This window comes from Silurus meridionalis, chromosome 2 (genome assembly GCF_014805685.1).
Source record: "Silurus meridionalis isolate SWU-2019-XX chromosome 2, ASM1480568v1, whole genome shotgun sequence".
Lineage (NCBI taxonomy): Eukaryota > Metazoa > Chordata > Actinopteri > Siluriformes > Siluridae > Silurus > Silurus meridionalis.
Window position 1 is genome coordinate 326584 of NC_060885.1, and position 21722 is coordinate 348305.

Here is a 21722-nt window from a genome sequence, read left to right on the forward strand (position 1 = left end):
AGTGAGCATGACCGTGCGCCTTACAGTGCTGTTATATATTCAGAGATGGGTTCAAATCAAATCAAATCAAATCAAATCAAATCAAATCAAATCAAATCAAATCAAATCAAATCAAATCAAATCAAATCAAATCAAATCAAATCAAATCAAATCAAATCAAATCAAATCAAATCAAATCAAATTTTATTCATCACATACACATACATACAGGGCACGACATGCAGTGAAATGCTTTATACGACGGTCCGGCAAGAGGGAAATAGGGTGGGAGAAAGAAAAAGCAGATAAATAAAGTATAAAACTATATAAAATAAAATATAAGATATAAAGGATAAATAAAGATATGTATGTGAACAAAGAGAAAAATGTATATACAAGAAAATCCTTATGGCAGTAGACAGTGAAACAGTAAACAATGTGTACCAAAGTGTAAACAATAGACAATTTTAGTGGTGGGTTGTCCATAAAGTGTCCGTGTGCAGTATGGTGTGGTGTAAGGGTCCGTAAGTGTCCGTGTGCGGTATAGAGTGTCCATGAAGTGTCCGTGTGCAGAATGGTGTGGTATAAAATAAATAAATATAAAGTGCACTTTGCTGTGCAAGTCCAGAGTTTAAAGTGTCGTGGTGCGAAAGGTGAGATCTGTTCAGAGAAGAAGTGTGATGATGGAGAGAGTGGACCAGCTTTAGATCCTGGGTGTTTCCTGGTTTAAACACCGAATGGGTTGAAAACAGTTGAAGACTTGGAATAAAATTCTTTCAAAATATGCAATCCCTTGACACCGACACAGACTGACACAGAATATCGGTTCCTTGGGGCCGGGAAAGGCCTGATAAAGAGCAGGGTGAGTCTGCTGGAGGCTGCATTCAGGGGCTGGTCCCTGGTGCGCACCCAGACGTTCTGGCCGACGTGAATGGGCGGAGCGGCGCCTCCCGAAAGGCCTGAGCGGCACTTGTGATCAGAGCGACGTTTTCTGCGTGGCTCAGAAACATAAATATGTTGTCAGCGACATTGTCAACGGGACTAGAGAATGGAGCGATGTTATCGGTGGGGCTAGAGAGTGGTGCAACGCCATCTGCTGGGCTAGTGTGCAGAGTGACATCATCAGTGAGGCTCGGAAGCTGAGCGAAGACTTTAGCATGGCAGGCGGGTTGGGAGACATTCTCAGAAGAGCAGGCAGGCTGGGGAACATTCTCAGCAACGCAGCAGGACGAGGAGTCAAAGGCTGACAGGCTCATGAGCCTGCTTGGCACAAAGGCATACTGGGGGGCACGCTCCGCAGGGCAGACAGGCCCGGCGGTGATCTCGGCAGGCCAGGAAAGTTGGTCAACATCTCCAGCCAAAGAGGAAGTCTGTGTGATGCTCCTGGCAGTAATGCAGGCATTGCTGGTCCCCCGTGCAGGGTTCAGAGGCTGGCCAATGCCCCCAGCGGGACTCAGAGGCTTGGGAACAGGTTTGTTGCTAGGCTGGTCAATCAGGAGCTTGAACGGGTAGCTCGAACAGCTGGGACCCTGGGCATCCCAAACAGCCATGGCCCACTTAGGGGCTTTGCCCGATAGGAAGGAGATGATGTAGTTTATCTTCACCTGGTCTGTCAGGAAGTAAAAACAGTCTTCCATACACCATCTGCATTGAATCGTAGCGCTCTGCGATCGGAATTCGATCCATGGTCGCTCAGGGGAAATGTGGGGGTTCTAGGTGTTTGCCACGGTAGGTGAGAAGAGCCTGACGGTTTTGTGCTTCTGAGGATTTTGTGGATCCATGTTTTGGCCAGATTATTGTGTCAGTGAGCCTACCAGCTGGTGGGACCCAAAAGCAGGACAACGACAGGGATTTTTCTAAACATAGAGTCTTTATTGGAACCAGTAGAAAGGCTTCCGGAGACAGTAGTCAGCTTCAAAATGTAATGTAGTACAACATCCTTTTAAGAACATGGTGTATTTAAAAGATCAGAATATTAGTTTAACATTTATATATAAAATGACTTCTAAAAATCTTAGGTTAAATATAACATGATGTTTATATTTTCATTGAAAAAGAAATAACATTTCAGTTGTTATAAACAAAAGTTTAAAAGTTGTACAATGGCAAGTTTTTTAAACTCACTTAAAACCTCATTCGTTCTCGTTCCATCTTCAGCTCAACACTTTGCTCAATAACCCTGATGCAGCCTCATTTGAACCCAAGAACTCTTTCTTCGTGTAAGTTCAAAGCTTTATCCTTTTCTCCTCTGAAAATCAATTCTGTAATTCTTATTGCAAATTGAATTGTGTTGTGATGTATGTGCTTTCTTTTATTGGTAACAGGAGCTCAGGAAACCAGGTTAATGGTAGCATGGAGTACCACTTCCAAGATGGAGACACCAAAACACCAGCAGCTTTCCTCAGTAGGCTCATGACACAGAATGGTATGCCACAATAACTTCTTGAATCACACGCTATGCTACTTTCAGTTGTGAATCACAGCAGGTTTAATGGACCGAACAAGTTACAAAATTGTTTTGTTTGCAGCGTCGACTACAACGGCTTCTCCTTCAACTGCAGGAACTGTTGTTCTGACATCAGCAGCAACTCCGTCAGTAATGTAGGTTCGGTTCCAGATGGTGCCGGTATTAAATATGGATATTTTTATCTTGATTGTGTGAAAATAATGATAAAATATTTAATCTTTTCAGACCTGGATCAGCTGTAGTTCAGACCTTGATGGTCTTTAACTTCTCCTCTCTTGTTCCAACTGAGAATATGGTCATCAATGCAACTCAATCTCTACTGAGTGCTCGACTCTCAAATCTTACTGATGCTGTTACAGTGCTGAACTTCACCTATGCAAGTATGTCTGCTTTCTTCTTACAAAACATTTATATAAAATACAAATCATTGTCTCATCACCATGAACATTATCAGCTCTTCTAAATCACATTTGTTTTGTTCTACAGAAATTTCAGACACGACCTTTGCAGTCAACTTCACGTTTCTCATCAGTAACATCAGCATTCCAGTGAACACCTCCCTCACCAATGACACCTACAAAGAGGTGCAGAGGATCGTCAATAAGAATGTGAGTGAGCATGACCGTGCGCCTTACAGTGCTGTTATATATTCAGAGATGGGTTGGAAACAGTTGAAGACTTGGAAAAAATTCTTTCAAAATATGCAATCCTTGACACCGACACAGACTGACACAGAATATCGGTTCCTTGGGGCCGGGAAAGGCCTGATAAAGAGCAGGGTGAGTCTGCTGGAGGCTGCATTCAGGGGCTGGTCCCTGGTGCGCACCCAGACGTTCTGGCCGAGGTGAATGGGCGGAGCGGCGCCTCCCGAAGGCCTGAGCGGCACTTGTGATCAGAGCGACGTTTTCTGCGTGGCTCAGAAACATAACTATGTTGTCAGCAACATTGTCAACGGGGCTACAGAATGGAGCGATGTTATCGGCGGGGCTAGAGAGTGGTGCAACGCCATCTCCTGGGCTAGTGCGCAGAGTGACATCATCAGTGAGGCTCGGAAGCTGAGCGAAGACTTTAGCATGGCAGGCGGGTTGGGAGACATTTTCAGAAGAGCAGGCAGGCTGGGGAACATTCTCAGCAATGCAGCAGGACAAGGAGTCAAAGGCTGACAGGCTTATAAGCCTGCTTGGCACAAAGGCATACTGGGGGGCATGCTCCGCAGGGCAGACAGGCCCGGCGGTGATCTCGGCAGGCCGGGAAAGTTGGTCAACATCTCCAGCCAAAGAGGAAGTCTGTGTGATGCTCCTGGCAGTAATGCAGGCATTGCTGGTCCCACGTGCTGGGTTTAGAGGCTGGCCAATGCCCCAGCGGGACTCAGAGGCTTGGGAACAGGTTTGTTGCTAGGCTGGTCAATCAGGAGCTTGAACGGGTAGCTCGAACAGCTGGGACCCTGGGCATCCCAAACAGCCATGGCCCACTTAGGGCTTTGCCCGATAGGAAGGAGATGATGTAGTTTATCTTCACCTGGTCTGTCAGGAAGTAAAACAGTCTTCCATACACCATCTGCATTGAATCGTGGCGCTCTGCGATCGGAATTCGATCCATGGTCGCTCAGGGGAAATGTGGGGGTTCTAGGTGTTTGCCACGGTAGGTGAGAAGAGCCTGACGGTTTTGTGCTTCTGAGGATTTTGTGGATCCATGTTTTGGCCAGATTATTGTGTCAGTGAGCCTACCAGCTGGTGGGACCCAAAAGCAGGACAACGACAGGGATTTTTCTAAACATAGAGTCTTTAATGAAACCAGTAGAAAGGCTTCCGGATATAGTAGTCAGCTTCAAAATGTAATGTAGTACAACATCCTTTTAAGAACATGGTGTATTTAAAAGACCAGAATATTAGTTTAACATTTACATACAAAATGACTTCTAAAAATCTTAGGTTAAATATAACATGATGTTTATATTTTTCATTGAAAAAAAGAAATACCATTTCAGTTGTTATAAACAAAAGTTTAAAAGTTGTACAATGGCAAGTTCTTTAAACTCACTTAAAACCTCATTCGTTCTCTTTCCATCTCCAGCTCAACACTTTGCTCAATAACCCTGATGCAGCCTCATTTGAACCCAAGAACTCTTTCTTCGTGTAAGTTCAAAGCTTTATCCTTTTCTCCTCTGAAAATCAATTCTGTAATTCTTATTGCAAATTGAATTGTGTTGTGATGTATGTGCTTTCTTTTATTGGTAACAGGAGCTCAGGAAACCAGGTTAATGGTAGCATGGAGTACCACTTCCAAGATGGAGACACCAAAACACCAGCAGCTTTCCTCAGTAGGCTCATGACACAGAATGGTATGCCACAATAACTTCTTGAATCACACGCTATGCTACTTTCAGTTGTGAATCACAGCAGGTTTAATGGACCGAACAAGTTACAAAATTGTTTTGTTTGCAGCGTCGACTACAACGGCTTCTCCTTCAACTGCAGGAACTGTTGTTCTGACATCAGCAGCAACTCCGTCAGTAATGTAGGTTCGGTTCCAGATGGTGCCCGGTATTAAATATGGATATTTTTATCTTGATTGTGTGAAAATAATGATAAAATATTTAATCTTTTCAGACCTGGATCAGCTGTAGTTCAGACCTTGATGGTCTTTAACTTCTCCTCTCTTGTTCCAACTGAGAATATGGTCATCAATGCAACTCAATCTCTACTGAGTGCTCGACTCTCAAATCTTACTGATGCTGTTACAGTGCTGAACTTCACCTATGCAAGTATGTCTGCTTTCTTCTTACAAAACATTTATATAAAATACAAATCATTGTCTCATCACCATGAACATTATCAGCTCTTCTAAATCACATTTGTTTTGTTCTACAGAAATTTCAGACACGACCTTTGCAGTCAACTTCACGTTTCTCATCAGTAACATCAGCATTCCAGTGAACACCTCCCTCACCAATGACACCTACAAAGAGGTGCAGAGGATCGTCAATAAGAATGTGAGTGAGCATGACCGTGCGCCTTACAGTGCTGTTATATATTCAGAGATGGGTTGAAAACAGTTGAAGACTTGGAAAAAAATTCTTTCAAAAATATGCAATCCCTTGACACCGACACAGACTGACACAGAATATCGGTTCCTTGGGGCCGGGAAAGGCCTGATAAAGAGCAGATAAATAAAGTATAAAACTATATAAAATAAAATATAAGATATAAAGGATAAATAAAGATATGTATGTGAACAAAGAGAAAAATGTATATACAAGAAAATCCTTATGGCAGTAGACAGTGAAACAGTAAACAATGTGTACCAAAGTGTAAACAATAGACAATTTTAGTGGTGGGTTGTCCATAAAGTGTCCGTGTGCAGTATGGTGTGGTGTAAGGGTCCGTAAGTGTCCGTGTGTATAGAGTGTCCATGAAGTGTCCGTGTGCAGAATGGTGTGGTATAAAATAAATAAAATATAAAGTGCACTTTGCTGTGCAAGTCCAGAGTTTAAAGTGTCGTGGTGCGAAAGGTGAGATCTGTTCAGAGAAGAAGTGTGATGATGGAGAGAGTGGACCAGCTTTAGATCCTGGGTGTTTCCTGGTTTAAACACCGAATGGGTTGAAAACAGTTGAAGACTTGGAATAAAATTCTTTCAAAAATATGGCAATCCCTTGACACCGACACAGACTGACACAGAATATCGGTTCCTTGGGGCCGGAAAGGCCTGATAAAGAGCAGGGTGAGTCTGCTGGAGGCTGCATTCAGGGCTGGTCCCTGGTGCGCACCCAGACGTTCTGGCCGAGGTGAATGGGCGGAGCGGCGCCTCCCGAAGGCCTGAGCGGCACTTGTGATCAGAGCGACGTTTTCTGCGTGGCTCAGAAACATAAATATGTTGTCAGCGACATTGTCAACGGACTAGAGAATGGAGCGATGTTATCGGCGGGCTAGAGAGTGGTGCAACGCCATCTGCTGGGCTAGTGCGCAGAGTGACATCATCAGTGAGACTCGGAAGCTGAGCGAAGACTTTAGCATGGCAGGCGGGTTGGGAGACATTCTCAGGAGAGCAGGCAGGCTGGGGAACATTCTCAGCAACGCAGCAGGACGAGGAGTCAAAGGCTGACAGGCTTATGAGCCTGCTTGGCACAAAGGCATACTGGGGGGCATGCTCCGCAGGGCAGACAGGCCCGGCGGTGATCTCGGCAGGCCGGGAAAGTTGGTCAACATCTCCAGCCAAAGAGGAAGTCTGTGTGATGCTCCTGGCAGTAATGCAGGCATTGCTGGTCCCCCGTGCAGGGTTCAGAGGCTGGCCAATGCCCCCAGCGGGACTCAGAGGCTTGGGAACAGGTTTGTTGCTAGGCTGGTCAATCAGGAGCTTGAACGGGTAGCTCGAACAGCTGGGACCCTGGGCATCCCAAACAGCCATGGCCCACTTAGGGACTTTGCCCGATAGGAAGGAGATGATGTAGTTTATCTTCACCTGGTCTGTCAGGAAGTAAAAACAGTCTTCCATACACTATCTGCATTGAATCGTAGCGCTCCGCGATCGGAATTCGATCCATGGTCGCTCAGGGGAAATGTGGGGTTTCTAGGTGTTTGCCACGGTAGGTGAGAAGAGCCTGACGGTTTTGTGTTTCTGAGGATTTTGTGGATCCATGTTTTGGCCAGATTATTGTGTCAGTGAGCCTACCAGCTGGTGGGACCCAAAAGCAGGACAACGACAGGGATTTTTCTAAACATAGAGTCTTTATTGGAACCAGTAGAAAGGCTTCCGGAGACAGTAGTCAGCTTCAAAATGTAATGTAATACAACATCCTTTTAAGAACATGGTGTATTTAAAAGATCAGAATATTAGTTTAACATTTACATATAAAATGACTTCTAAAAATCTTAGGTTAAATATAACATGATGTTTATATTTTTCATTGAAAAAAAGAAATAACATTTCAGTTGTTATAAACAAAAGTTTAAAAGTTGTACAATGGCAAGTTTTTTAAACTCACTTAAAACCTCATTCGTTCTCTTTCCATCTCCAGCTCAACACTTTGCTCAATAACCCTGATGCAGCCTCATTTGAACCCAAGAACTCTTTCTTCGTGTAAGTTCAAAGCTTTATCCTTTTCTCCTCTGAAAATCAATTCTGTAATTCTTATTGCAAATTGAATTGTGTTGTGATGTATGTGCTTTCTTTTATTGGTAACAGGAGCTCAGGAAACCAGGTTAATGGTAGCATGGAGTACCACTTCCAAGATGGAGACACCAAAACACCAGCAGCTTTCCTCAGTAGGCTCATGACACAGAATGGTATGCCACAATAACTTCTTGAATCACACGCTATGCTACTTTCAGTTGTGAATCACAGCAGGTTTAATGGACTGAACAAGTTACAAAATTGTTTTGTTTGCAGCGTCGACTACAACGGCTTCTCCTTCAACTGCAGGAACTGTTGTTCTGACATCAGCAGCAACTCCGTCAGTAATGTAGGTTCGGTTCCAGATGGTGCCCGGTATTAAATATGGATATTTTTATCCTGATTGTGTGAAAATAATGATAAAATATTTACTCTTTTCAGACCTGGATCAGCTGTAGTTCAGACCTTGATGGTCTTTAACTTCTCCTCTCTTGTTCCAACTGAGAATATGGTCATCAGTGCAACTCAATCTCTACTGAGTGCTCGACTCTCAAATCTTACTGATGCTGTTACAGTGCTGAACTTCACCTATGCAAGTATGTCTGCTTTCTTCTTACAAAACATTTATATAAAATACAAATCATTGTCTCATCACCATGAACATTATCAGCTCTTCTAAATCACATTTGTTTTGTTCTACAGAAATTTCAGACACGACCTTTGCAGTCAACTTCACGTTTCTCATCAGTAACATCAGCATTCCAGTGAACACCTCCCTCACCAATGACACCTACAAAGAGGTGCAGAGGATCGTCAATAAGAATGTGAGTGAGCATGACCGTGCGCCTTACAGTGCTGTTATATATTCAGAGATGGGTTGGAAACAGTTGAAGACTTGGAATAAAATTCTTTCAAAAATATGCAATCCCTTGACACCGACACAGACTGACACAGAATATCGGGTCCTTGGGGCCAGGAAAGGCCTGATAAAGAGCAGGGTGAGCCTGCTGGAGGCTGCATTCAGGGGCTGGTCCCTGGTGCGCACCCAGACGTTCTGGCCGACGTGAATGGGCGGAGCGGCGCCTCCCGAAAGGCCTGAGCGGCACTTGTGATCAGAGCGACGTTTTCTGCGTGGCTCAGAAACATAAATATGTTGTCAGCGACATTGTCAACGGGACTAGAGAATGGAGCGATGTTATCGGCGGGGCTAGAGAGTGGTGCAACGCCATCTGCTGGGCTAGTGCGCAGAGTGACATCATCAGTGAGACTCGGAAGCTGAGCGAAGACTTTAGCATGGCAGGCGGGTTGGGAGACATTCTCAGGAGAGCAGGCAGGCTGGGGAACATTCTCAGCAACGCAGCAGGACGAGGAGTCAAAGGCTGACAGGCTTATGAGCCTGCTTGGCACAAAGGCATACTGGGGGGCATGCTCCGCAGGGCAGACAGGCCCGGCGGTGATCTCGGCAGGCCGGGAAAGTTGGTCAACATCTTCAGCCAAAGAGGAAGTCTGTGTGATGCTCCTGGCAGTAATGCAGGCATTGCTGGTCCCCCGTGCAGGGTTCAGAGGCTGGCCAATGCCCCCAGCGGGACTCAGAGGCTTGGGAACAGGTTTGTTGCTAGGCTGGTCAATCAGGAGCTTGAACGGGTAGCTCGAACAGCTGGGACCCTGGGCATCCCAAACAGCCATGGCCCACTTAGGGACTTTGCCCGATAGGAAGGAGATGATGTAGTTTATCTTCACCTGGTCTGTCAGGAAGTAAAAACAGTCTTCCATACACCATCTGCATTGAATCGTAGCGCTCTGCGATCGGAATTCGATCCATGGTCGCTCAGGGGAAATGTGGGGGTTCTAGGTGTTTGCCACGGTAGGTGAGAAGAGCCTGACGGTTTTGTGCTTCTGAGGATTTTGTGGATCCATGTTTTGGCCAGATTATTGTGTCAGTGAGCCTACCAGCTGGTGGGACCCAAAAGCAGGACAACGACAGGATTTTTCTAAACATAGAGTCTTTATTGGAACCAGTAGAAAGGCTTCCGGAGACAGTAGTCAGCTTCAAAATGTAATGTAGTACAACATCCTTTTAAGAACATGGTGTATTTAAAAGATCAGAATATTAGTTTAACATTTACATATAAAATGACTTCTAAAAATCTTAGGTTAAATATAACATGATGTTTATATTTTTCATTGAAAAAAAGAAATAACATTTCAGTTGTTATAAACAAAAGTTTAAAAGTTGTACAATGGCAAGTTTTTAAACTCACTTAAAACCTCATTCGTTCTCTTTCCATCTCCAGCTCAACACTTTGCTCAATAACCCTGATGCAGCCTCATTTGAACCCAAGAACTCTTTCTTCGTAAGTTCAAAGCTTTATCCTTTTCTCCTCTGAAAATCAATTCTGTAATTCTTATTGCAAATTGAATTGTGTTGTGATGTATGTGCTTTTATTGGTAACAGGAGCTCAGGAAACCAGGTTAATGGTAGCATGGAGTACCACTTCCAAGATGGAGACACCAAAACACCAGCAGCTTTCCTCAGTAGGCTCATGACACAGAATGGTATGCCACAATAACTTCTTGAATCACACGCTATGCTACTTTCAGTTGTGAATCACAGCAGGTTTAATGGACGAACAAGTTACAAAATTGTTTTGTTTGCAGCGTCGACTACAACGGCTTCTCCTTCAACTGCAGGAACTGTTGTTCTGACATCAGCAGCAACTCCGTCAGTAATGTAGGTTCGGTTCCAGATGGTGCCCGGTATTAAATATGGATATTTTTATCTTGATTGTGTGAAAATAATGATAAAATATTTAATCTTTTCAGACCTGGATCAGCTGTAGTTCAGACCTTGATGGTCTTTAACTTCTCCTCTCTTGTTCCAACTGAGAATATGGTCATCAATGCAACTCAATCTCTACTGAGTGCTCGACTCTCAAATCTTACTGATGCTGTTACAGTGCTGAACTTCACCTATGCAAGTATGTCTGCTTTCTTCTTACAAAACATTTATATAAAATACAAATCATTGTCTCATCACCATGAACATTATCAGCTCTTCTAAATCACATTTGTTTTGTTCTACAGAAATTTCAGACACGACCTTTGCAGTCAACTTCACGTTTCTCATCAGTAACATCAGCATTCCAGTGAACACCTCCCTCACCAATGACACCTACAAAGAGGTGCAGAGGATCGTCAATAAGAATGTGAGTGAGCATGACCGTGCGCCTTACAGTGCTGTTATATATTCAGAGATGGGTTGGAAACAGTTGAAGACTTGGAAAAAAATTCTTTCAAAAATATGCAATCCCTTGACACCGACACAGACTGACACAGAATATCGGTTCCTTGGGGCCGGAAAGGCCTGATAAAGAGCAGGGTGAGTCTGCTGGAGGCTGCATTCAGGGGCTGGTCCCTGGTGCGCACCCAGACGTTCTGGCCGAGGTGAATGGGCGGAGCGGCGCCTCCCGAAAGGCCTGAGCGGCACTTGTGATCAGAGCGACGTTTTCTGCGTGGCTCAGAAACATAAATATGTTGTCAGCAACATTGTCAACGGACTAGAAAATGGAGCGATGTTATCGGCGGGCTAGAGAGTGGTGCAACGCCATCTGCTGGGCTAGTGCGCAGAGTGACATCATCAGTGAGGCTCGGAAGCTGAGCGAAGACTTTAGCATGGCAGGCGGGTTGGGAGACATTCTCAGAAGAGCAGGCAGGCTGGGGAACATTCTCAGCAACGCAGCAGGACAAGGAGTCAAAGGCTGACAGGCTTATGAGCCTGCTTGGCACAAAGGCATACTGGGGGCATGCTCCGCAGGGCAGACAGGCCCGGTGATCTCGGCAGGCCGGAAAGTTGGTCAACATCTCCAGCCAAAGAGGAAGTCTGTGTGATGCTCCTGGCAGTAATGCAGGCATTGCTGGTCCCCGTGCAGGGTTCAGAGGCTGGCCAATGCCCCCAGCGGGACTCAGAGGCTTGGGAACAGGTTTGTTGCTAGGCTGGTCAATCAGGAGCTTGAACGGGTAGCTCGAACAGCTGGGACCCTGGGCATCCCAAACAGCCATGGCCCACTTAGGGCTTTGCCCGATAGGAAGGAGATGATGTAGTTTATCTTCACCTGGTCTGTCAGGAAGTAAAACAGTCTTCCATACACCATCTGCATTGAATCGTGGCGCTCGCGATCGAATTCGATCCATGGTCGCTCAGGGAAATGTGGGGTTCTAGGTGTTTGCCACGGTAGGTGAGAAGAGCCTGACGGTTTTGTGCTTCTGAGGATTTTGTGGATCCATGTTTTGGCCAGATTATTGTGTCAGTGAGCCTACCAGCTGGTGGGACCCAAAAGCAGGACAACGACAGGGATTTTTCTAAACATAGAGTCTTTAATGAAACCAGTAGAAAGGCTTCCGGAGACAGTAGTCAGCTTCAAAATGTAATGTAGTACAACATCCTTTTAAGAACATGGTGTATTTAAAAGATCAGAATATTAGTTTAACATTTACATACAAAATGACTTCTAAAAATCTTAGGTTAAATATAACATGATGTTTATATTTTTCATTGAAAAAAAGAAATAACATTTCAGTTGTTATAAACAAAAGTTTAAAAGTTGTACAATGGCAAGTTCTTTAAACTCACTTAAAACCTCATTCGTTCTCTTTCCATCTCCAGCTCAACACTTTGCTCAATAACCCTGATGCAGCCTCATTTGAACCCAAGAACTCTTTCTTCGTGTAAGTTCAAAGCTTTATACTTTTGTCCTCTGAAAATCAATTCTGTAATTCTTATTGCAAATTGAATTGTGTTGTGATGTATGTGCTTTCTTTTATTGGTAACAGGAGCTCAGGAAACCAGGTTAATGGTAGCATGGAGTACCACTTCCAAGATGGAGACACCAAAACACCAGCAGCTTTCCTAGATAAGATTACACCTATGTTAGTTTCCTGATTTGTAACTGATTTATAACTATACATTTTAATCCAAGTCTTCCAATTTGGTGTTTATCATTCAGTTATCATTAATTATATATTTGGCAATTTCATTCATATACCCATATTTTATTCACAATAGAACATAGAAAATATGTTAAATGCTTAAAGTGACAAAATATACCATTTACAGAAAATGAAAAAAAGTTTTTAAATGAATTTTGAATTTCTTGACTGCAACACATTAAATTTAATATGACCTCATTTTCTCTTTAAACTGCTACATTTTCTCAGTTTACACATTTGAAATGTTTACTATTTTCTATTGTGAATTAAATTGTTTTTTTTTTATTAGATTTGCAAATCATTGTATTCTGTTTTTATTTACATTTACTTTTTAGAGTTGTGATTGTAATATTTCAATCTTCATTCATTGCTTTATTGATGAATGTTTGACTTTTTTAATTGAGAGGTTAACTTTGCTCTTTATCCTTCTTCTTGATCATTTGCATAATTAATTTGTTCATTTCTTTTCTACAGTTTCAGACTGGGGAATGTCCTTATATATATTCAACTACTTTTTATGAATTTGACGAAAGTACCTAGTGAGGCTGATGTTCTCACAGCTGCTAATGCTTTCCTGAACTCAAACATCAGAACAGCACGTGATCTTACGAGTCAACAACTTAACGACCCTGTGAGCATCCAGAACATCACGTATCAAAGTGTGTATTCTTTGTTTTTTATGAATCTGCATATATATGTTTTTGTTTTTTTTTTTAAATATGTATTATTGTTTTGATTATAATTACAAAAGGTTATTTTCCTTTTAGTAATTGACAACAAGTCATACATTATTGGCTTTGGATTCCGAATCAGCAATGTGAGCATCTACAAGGACAGTCAGCTAAGGAATGAAACATATGATTTAATCCAAAACACTGTCAACTCATTGGTAAGTGTAAGTCAGTGTTTTCTGTAAATAAAATACTATTTTGATCATTCTTATTAACAAAGGCTTTTACCCCTCTTTTATAGTTAAACACTATCCTGAATGCCAAAGGTACTTTTGTCTTCCCACGAGCAAACTACACGTAAGTGACTTAGTTCAGCACTTTAGTCCCAGTGCGGCTTAAAAAAGTTATGTGGGATATTGGATGCATTATATCTAAATATCTGGATATTAAAAAGTTATCTTCGGGATACTGGTTTAAAAATCTCTCGGTGCTGAAGTCATTGTATTAAACTGGATGAGCAAATTTTTCAGAATTGGAGAAAACCTTTTAATATAAAAAATAACCTGATTAATAAATTACTATTTAAAAGAAACCAAATGTCACACCATTACAACAATACCGATAAAAGGCTGTATTTAAACTGTGCTATTTTGTGGAACAATTTAATACTGGAACAATGATGTAGAATAAGATGTAAGAATACAGTAACTCAGATTATCTATATTTTGCTAGGTTAATTCCAACTCAATAACTTGACAAACAAACTTAAAATAGGGAAAACAATGCACAGTACAGAGAAGGCTTAGTAATACAATAAAATGTCAAGAGCAAGTCTGTATGCTAAGTGGTGTTTAGCATGTTGGTCTGGTCCTGGCATGTCAAGAGCTATAATTACTTTAGCATTATTAGTCACGGTAAAATCCACCATTTTGCTTGTAAATTACACAATCTAGGAAGCAATGGTTGGTCAAGGGCTAAAACAAAGTCAGGAAATATAACACAATGAACCCACATTTTTTAGCTCTATGGTGAAATTCTTTGTTGTCACGGGTTTTTAAAAGAGAAAACTTTTTAACTGTCATTTATTAGTTATAACAAAATAATTGCACTGTGGTCATTTGGACAGAATTGGCTGCAAAGTCCATTAAGCAGCTATGGCCATAGAGGCATGACCTCACCCAGTAGGGCATAATTTCATCATGAAAATTAAAAAAGAAAAAAAAAAATTTAATATTTTATATATATATATATATATATATATATATATATATATATATATATATATATATATATTTGATCACTGACCAGAGGTGTTTTCCGTGAAAGAGTTCATCTCTGTAAATGTTCTTCTGTCAAATCAAAGAATTATATCAAAGTGAACAGAACACCATCATTTATTTACACACAATAAACTTCCCTTCTTTTCTTCCAGGTATGATGGTACAGAAATTGTGGCTAATTCAGAATACATCTTTGTGGAAGGTGTCACCCAGTTTACACCAAGTAGATTTCTTTTTGAAATACTCAAGATTAGTGGTCTGGCAATCTCCACCACTCCTGCTGCTCAAACAGATGCCCCTATCTATGTAGTCCTGAGGCCTACAGTCCAAGCAAACACCACCACCACTGGTGGAAGTTCTGCATGGATCCTGGGTATCATTATTCCCTGCAGTATAGTCATCATTCTCATACCATGCTGGATTCTACTCTGTGTAAGTGTCAATAAAGTTTTTCTAATCCCTAAATGCCGTAATCTGTATTCATGGATGTCAGTAAAAGGAAAACGTTATATCACTTATATTCTTATCAGATGCACTTACCACAGTGATTATATATATATATATATATATATATATATATATATATATATATATATATATATATATATATATATATATACACACACACACACACACACATACACACACACACACACACACACACACACACACACACACATATATATCTAACTCTTTATTATTTTTCCTTTCTCTTCATTTCTCTCAGTGTCTGCTGTGTGGTTGCTGTGCTGGTTTAAGGAGGCGCTACAACAGAAGAGTCCGACAGTCCTACAATGTTGAATATAGAACACATAATAGACTGCATTTTTGAGTGTAAAATAACTAAATTAAAATATGATGTAAACTTAGAGATCTATTTAATCACATAGTTCTTTTCTTATTTATTTATTTTCTTATTTTTTTGTTTTCTATTAGATGTAACGTTTAGCATATTAATGTAAAGCTGCAGACCATTTAATAAAGTGAATAATTAAGATAATGTATATAACTTTCCTCATTTAAAATGTGCATACATTTTATATTATTAATATAGATGACTTATTTAGGATATTTTAATAAATCTTATTAAAATGTTTCTAAATGTCTCTTTAGATAAAATTATTAATATAGATGACTTCTCATGTTAGTTCTCACTCTCCAGTGTTCTGTAGTGTTTAAAGACTATAATCCCACTCTTGATGTCACCCAAATGAGGATGAGGTTCTGCTTTTAAGTCTGGATCCTCTCAAGGTTTCTTTCTCATAACATCTAAGGAAGTTTTTCCTTCACCACAGTCTCCATGGTGCTTATCAGGGATAAACACACACCATTCACCTTCACTGTTAAATTCTGTAACGCTGCTTTAAAACAATGTCTGTTGTGAAAAGCACAATAGAAATAAACTCAACTTGACTTCTTCTTTTTTAGGCTGTGGGGTCTCCACAGTGGATCATCCATCTCCATACCCCCCTGTCCTCTACATCTGACTCTTTCACATCAACTACCTGCATGTCTTCCCTCACCACATCCATAAACCTCCTCCTTGGTCTTCCTCTTTTCCTCCTTTCTGGTGGCTCCATCCTCAGCGTTCTCCTACTGATATACCCCATGTCGATCCTCTGCACATGTCCAAACCATCTCAATCTCGCCTCCTTCACCTTGTCTCCAAAACGTCATACATGTGCTGCCCCTCTAATAAACTAATTTCTAATACTGTCCATCGTTGTCACTCCCAACAAACATCTCAACATCTTCAGCTCTGCTACCTCCAGCTCCACCTCCTGTCTTTTACTCAACACCACTGTCTCTAAACTATTCAACATCTCAGGTCTCACCACGGTCCTATAAACTTTTCCTTTCACTCTCACAGATACTCTTCTATCACAAATCACTCCTGCTATCACTCTTCTCCACCCATTTCACCCTGCCTGCACTCTTTTCTTCACTTCTCTAACACACTCTCCATTACTTTGCACTGTTGACCCCAGGTACCTGAACTCCTCCACCTTCTCCACCTCTTCTCCCTACAACCACACCCTCCACTGCCCTCCCTCTCATTCACACACATGTACTCTGTCTTACTCCTACTGACTTTCATTCCCCTTCTCTCCAGCATGTACCTCCACCTCTCCAGGATCTTCTCCACTTGTTCCCTACTCTCACCACAAATCACAATATCATCCACAAACATCATAGTCCACAGAGACTCCTGTCTGACCTCGTCCTTCAACCTGTCAATCACCACTGCAAACAGGAAAGGGCTCAGAGCCGATCCTTGATGCAGTCCAACCTCCACCTAAAACCAGTCTGTCATTCCTACTGCACACTTCACTGTTGTCACACTGTCCTCATACATGTCCTGTACCACCCTCACATACTTCTCTGACACACCAGACTTCCTCATACAATACCACAACTCCTCTCTCCACCCTGTCGTACGCTTTCTCTAAATCCACAAACACACAATGCAGCTCCTTCTGACCTTCTCAATACTTCTCCATTAACATTCTCAAAGCAAATAAGGCATCTGTGGTGCTCTTCCTCGGCATGAAACCATACTGGTTCACAGATGGTCACCTCTTCCCTCTTCTCTCTTTATTTCCCTGTAGTTACTGCAGGTCTGCACATCTCTCTTATTCTTAAAGATCAGTACCAGCACACTCCTTTTTCACTCCATTCCTCAGGCATCTTCTCACCTTCCAAAATCCTGTTAGACAACCTTATTAAAACTCCACTGCACCTCTCCTAAACATCTCCATGCTTTAAATTATTAATATTGATGACATTTATGATATATTGAGTCAAGGCATTTAGCGTCGGTTTTAAATAGCGATTAAGTACACTGTTTAAAAAAACCCCATTTTTTTACAGTTAAATGTATTTTTAAATAGAAATTTATCTTTTTTCAATTTACAACAAAATGCCTATTGTTTTACATATATTTTCTGTATTTTAACTTCTTCTTCTTCTTTCGGCTGCTCCCATTAGGGGTCGCCACAGCGGGTCATTTGTCTCCATACCACCCTGTCCTCTACATCTGCCTCTTTTACACCAACTACCTGCATGTCTTCCCTCACCATATCCATGAACCTCCTCCTTGGCCTTCCTCTTCTCCTCCTACCTGGTGGCTCCATCCTCAGCATTCCTCTACCAATATAATTCATGTCCCTCCTCTGCACATGTCCAAACCATCTCAATCTCGCCTCCCTCACCTTGTCACCAAAACATCCTACATGCGCTGTCCCTCTAATAAACTCATTTCTAATCTTATCCATCCTCGTCACTCCCAACGAAAACCTCAACATCTTCAGCTCTGCTACCTCCAGCTCCACCTCCTGTCTTTTACTCAATGCCACTGTCTCTAATCCATACAACATCGCAGGTCTCACCACAGACCTATAAACTTTCCCTTTCATTTTGCAGATACCCTACTATCACAAATCACTCCTGTCACTCTTCTCCACCCACTCCACCCTGCCTGCACTCTTTTTTTCACTTCTCTAACACACTCTCCATTACTTTGCACTGTTGACCCCAGGTACCTGAATTCCTCCACCTTCTCCAGCTCTTCTCCCTGCAACCGCACAACTCCACTGCCCTCCCTCTCATTCACACACATGTACTCTGTCTTACTCCTACTGACTTTCATTCCCCTTCTCTCCAGCGTGTACCTCCACCTCTCCAGGCTCGTCTCAACCTGCTCCCTACTCTCACAAGAAGTCACAATATCATCCGCAAACATCATAGTCCAGGGAGACTCCTGTCTGACCTCGTCCGTCAACCTGTCCATCACCACTGCAAACAGGAAAGGGCTCAGGGCCGATCCTTGATGCAGTCCAACCTTCACCCTGAACCAGTCTGTCGTTCCTACCGCACACTTCACTGCCGTCACACTGTCCTCATACATGTCCTGCACCACCCTCACATACTTCTCTGACACACCTGACTTCCTCATACAATACCACAACTCCTCTCTTGGCACCCTGTGGTACGCCTTCTCTAAATCCACAAATACACAATGCAATTCCTTCTGATCTTCTCTATACTTCTCCATCAACATTCTCAAAGCAAATAAGGCATCTGTGGTGCTCTTCCTCGGCATGAAACCATACTGTTGCTCACAGATGGTCACCTCTTCTCTCAGCCTGGCTTCCACTACTCTTTCCCATAACTTCATGGTGTGACTGATCAACTTAATTCCCCTGTAGTTACTGCAAGACTGCACATCTCCTTTATGCTTAAAGATCGGTACCAGCACACTTCTTCTCCATTCCTCAGGCATCTTCTCACCTTCCAAAATCCTGTTAAACAATCTGGTCAAAAACTCCACTGCCATCTCTCCTAAACATCTCACGCTTCTACGGTATGTCATCTGGTCCAACCGACTTTCCACTCTTCATCCTCTTAATCGCTGCTCTCACTTTATCCTTACTAATCCTATCCACTTCCTGCTTCACCAACTCCACATCATCCAACCTTCTCTCGCTCTGATTTTCCTCATTCATCAGCTGCTCAAAATACTCCCTCCATCTTCTCAACACACTCTCCTCACTAGTCAACACATTTCCTCTCCATCCTTTACTGCTCTAACTTGCAGTACATCCTTCCCAGCTCAGTCCCTCTTCCTGTCCAATCGGTACAAATCCTTTTCTCCTTCCTTAGTGTCCAACCTCTCATACAGCTCCTCATATGCCTTTTCTTAGGCTTTCGCCACATCCTCTTAACCTGCTGCCGCATCTCCTTGTACTCCTGCCTACTTTTCTCATCACTCTGTCTATCCCACTTCTGTTTCTCCAACCTCTTTCTCCTTATGCTCTCCTGCACTTCCTCATTCCACCTCCATGTCTCCTTGTCTTGTTTTCTATTTCCAGATGTTACACCAAGTACTTTTCTAGCTGCCTCCCTCATCACTAGTAGTTGCCCAATCATCCAACACCTCCTTAACACCACTGAGCCTCTGTCTGACCTCTTCCCTGAACCTCACACTACACTCTTCCTCCTTCAGTTTCCACCATCTTATTCTTCTTTCAGTCCTCACTCTCCTCCTCTTCTTCGCCTCCAAAACCATCCTACAGACCACCATCCGATGCTGTCTAGCTACACTGTCCCCTGCCAACACCTTACAGTCTCCAATCTCCTTCAGGTTGCATCTCCTGCATAGCACATAGTCCACCTGTGTGCACCTTCCTCCACTCTTATACGTCACCCTATGATCCTCCTTCTTCTTAAAATAAGTGTTCACCACTGCCATTTCCATCCTTTTAGCAAAATCTACCACCATCTGCCCTTCCACATTGCTCTCCTACCCATCACCTTCTCATCACCTCTGTTCCTTTACCTACATGCCCATTAAAGTCTGCCCCAATCACCAATCATTCTTTCCTAGGTTCACCATCTACCACTTCATCTAATTCACTCCAGAATCTTTCCTTCTCCTCCATCTCACAGCCAACTTGTGGAGCATAGGCACTGATTACATTTATCATCATCCCTTCAACTTCCACCTTCACGATCATCACCCTATCAGAAACTCTCTCCACCTCCACTACACTCTTACTGTACTCTTCCTTCAGAATCCCCCCCTACACCATTTCTCTTTCCATCCACACCATGATAGAACAGTTTAAATCCACCTCCAATGATACTGGCCTTACTCCCTTTCCACTTGGACTCCTGAGCACACAGCATATCTACCTTTCTCCTCTCCATCATATCAGCTCCCTCTCTCCCTTTACCAGTCATAGTACCAACATTTAAAGTACCAACCCGAACCTCCACTCTCCTCCACTTCTCCTTTTCCTGCCGTCTCTGTAGACGTCTTTCTCCTCTCCTTCTCCTCCTTCAGCCAACAGTAGCCCAATTTCCACCGGTACCATGTCGGCTAACGATACCTGTGGCGGTCGTTGTTAACCTGTGCCTCGACCGATCCGGTATGAAATTCTCATTTGTGAACCGCATATTTGATTTGGCACATGTTTTACGCTGGATGCCCTTCCTAACGCAACCCTACCCATTTACCCGGGCTTGGGACCGGCACTAAGAGTGCACTGGCTTGTGCATCCATACTGGCTGGGTTATTTTCTGTATTTTAACGTTCCCTAATTAAATTTTTGTATTTAGATATTATAGAAATTTTCAGTTTTTTAAAAGAAATTAGCTGTATTTTAACAGAGTAATTTGTATTTTTACATGATATCTAATATTTACAGATTATTCTTGTAATCATTAAGTCAGTGTTTTTATTACCATTAAAGAGTTAATCATATGAAGGTTAAAGCGAAGTTATTGAATCGATATATGGCGGCGCGGCAGTAGCTCGCAGCGGCCGCTCCGGACCCAAAAGGTGCTAACTTCATTTTGTAGCCCGCCCTACACAACACATGGACATCGGAGCAACCGGTGTCCCTGTGTACAACCGCAAAACACTGAAAGAACTCAGAAACAACCCAAACAACACTATTAATGATGACCTGCGGCAGAAGCTACGCGACCTCTGCATGCTCCGAGAACCAGGCCTCCAGACTTCGGCATCGCTTGCGGCGGACGGACGGAGGAGGAGGAATCAGAAGTGCTGCGCGAGGAAGCAGAAACGCGAGGAAGCAGAAACGTGGAAAGCGAGCGGGTGCTAATGCTAGGCTAAAAGCTAACCCTAGCCGGCCCGCTCTACCGTCACTACTGCTGGCAAATGTCTGCTCCCTGGACAATAAATTAGACTACATCAGACTCCAACAAGCTACTCGGCGTGAGCACAGACACTGCTGCGTTTTTGTGTTTACTGAGACGTGGCTGAGCGACAGAGTTCCGGACGCCGCCATCCAGCTGGACGGGCTAGCCGCGTTTCGTGCCGACAGAAATGCAGCTCTGTGCGGTAAGACTCGCGGCGGCGGTCTGTGTGTTTACATCAACACGGAATGGTGTAAGAACTCTGTGCTTGTTTCCACCTACTGCTCATCGCTGCTGGAGTTTATTGTTGTGAGATGTAGACCTTATTATTTACCACGGGAATTCACCACCGCTATTGTGCTCGGAGTGTACATACCACCTAGCGCTAATGCTAAGGAAGCGCTCAGTGTGCTCTACGGAACCATTAGCGGACTTCAAAACACACACCCTGATGGATTGTTTATAGCCGCCGGAGATTTTAATCACGCAAATCTCAGGACTGTGCTTCCCAAATTTTATCAGAATGTGGACTTTGCAACCAGAGGAGAAAACACGCTGGATGTTGT

The 21722-nt window shown here is 42.9% G+C and overlaps 2 protein-coding genes across 2 annotated transcripts in view; both read left to right on the plus strand.

The window, feature by feature from the left end:
* Nucleotides 1-9943, plus strand: part of LOC124396922 — a 28548-nt gene extending 18605 nt beyond the window's left edge. Inside the window, exons 35-50 of the mRNA XM_046866313.1 lie at nucleotides 2137-2198; nucleotides 2304-2404; nucleotides 2508-2580; nucleotides 2672-2826; nucleotides 2933-3054; nucleotides 4520-4581; nucleotides 4687-4787; nucleotides 4891-4963; nucleotides 5056-5210; nucleotides 5317-5438; nucleotides 7462-7523; nucleotides 7629-7729; nucleotides 7833-7905; nucleotides 7998-8152; nucleotides 8259-8380; nucleotides 9851-9943. Of these exons, the coding sequence (XP_046722269.1) occupies nucleotides 2137-2198; nucleotides 2304-2404; nucleotides 2508-2580; nucleotides 2672-2826; nucleotides 2933-3054; nucleotides 4520-4581; nucleotides 4687-4787; nucleotides 4891-4963; nucleotides 5056-5210; nucleotides 5317-5438; nucleotides 7462-7523; nucleotides 7629-7729; nucleotides 7833-7905; nucleotides 7998-8152; nucleotides 8259-8380; nucleotides 9851-9943 (1632 nt within the window). The remainder of the gene's footprint in view (nucleotides 1-2136; nucleotides 2199-2303; nucleotides 2405-2507; nucleotides 2581-2671; nucleotides 2827-2932; nucleotides 3055-4519; nucleotides 4582-4686; nucleotides 4788-4890; nucleotides 4964-5055; nucleotides 5211-5316; nucleotides 5439-7461; nucleotides 7524-7628; nucleotides 7730-7832; nucleotides 7906-7997; nucleotides 8153-8258; nucleotides 8381-9850) is intronic.
* Nucleotides 9944-10016: 73 nt separating this feature from the next.
* On the plus strand, nucleotides 10017-15533 carry LOC124399711. The gene is made up of 11 exons (XM_046870842.1): nucleotides 10017-10112; nucleotides 10215-10287; nucleotides 10380-10534; nucleotides 10641-10762; nucleotides 12220-12281; nucleotides 12387-12482; nucleotides 13017-13201; nucleotides 13310-13431; nucleotides 13515-13570; nucleotides 14646-14925; nucleotides 15221-15533. The coding sequence occupies exons 1-11, from the start codon at nucleotides 10040-10042 to the stop codon at nucleotides 15323-15325; spliced, it is 1329 nt and encodes a 442-aa protein (XP_046726798.1). The 5' UTR covers nucleotides 10017-10039; the 3' UTR covers nucleotides 15326-15533.
* Nucleotides 15534-21722: the final 6189 nt, after the last annotated feature.

What these genes read in the sequence shown, in the direction of transcription:
- LOC124399711 (XM_046870842.1), top strand. Translation starts at nt 10,040, where the DNA reads ATGGAGTACCACTTCCAAGATGGAGACACCAAAACACCAGCAGCTTTC. An exon ending in GCAGCAACTCCGTCAGTAAT is followed by an intron (nt 10,288 to 10,379) that starts GTAGGTTCGGTT and finishes TAATCTTTTCAG; the next exon opens with ACCTGGATCAGCTGTAGTTC. An exon ending in AAAACACTGTCAACTCATTG is followed by an intron (nt 13,432 to 13,514) that starts GTAAGTGTAAGT and finishes CCTCTTTTATAG; the next exon opens with TTAAACACTATCCTGAATGC.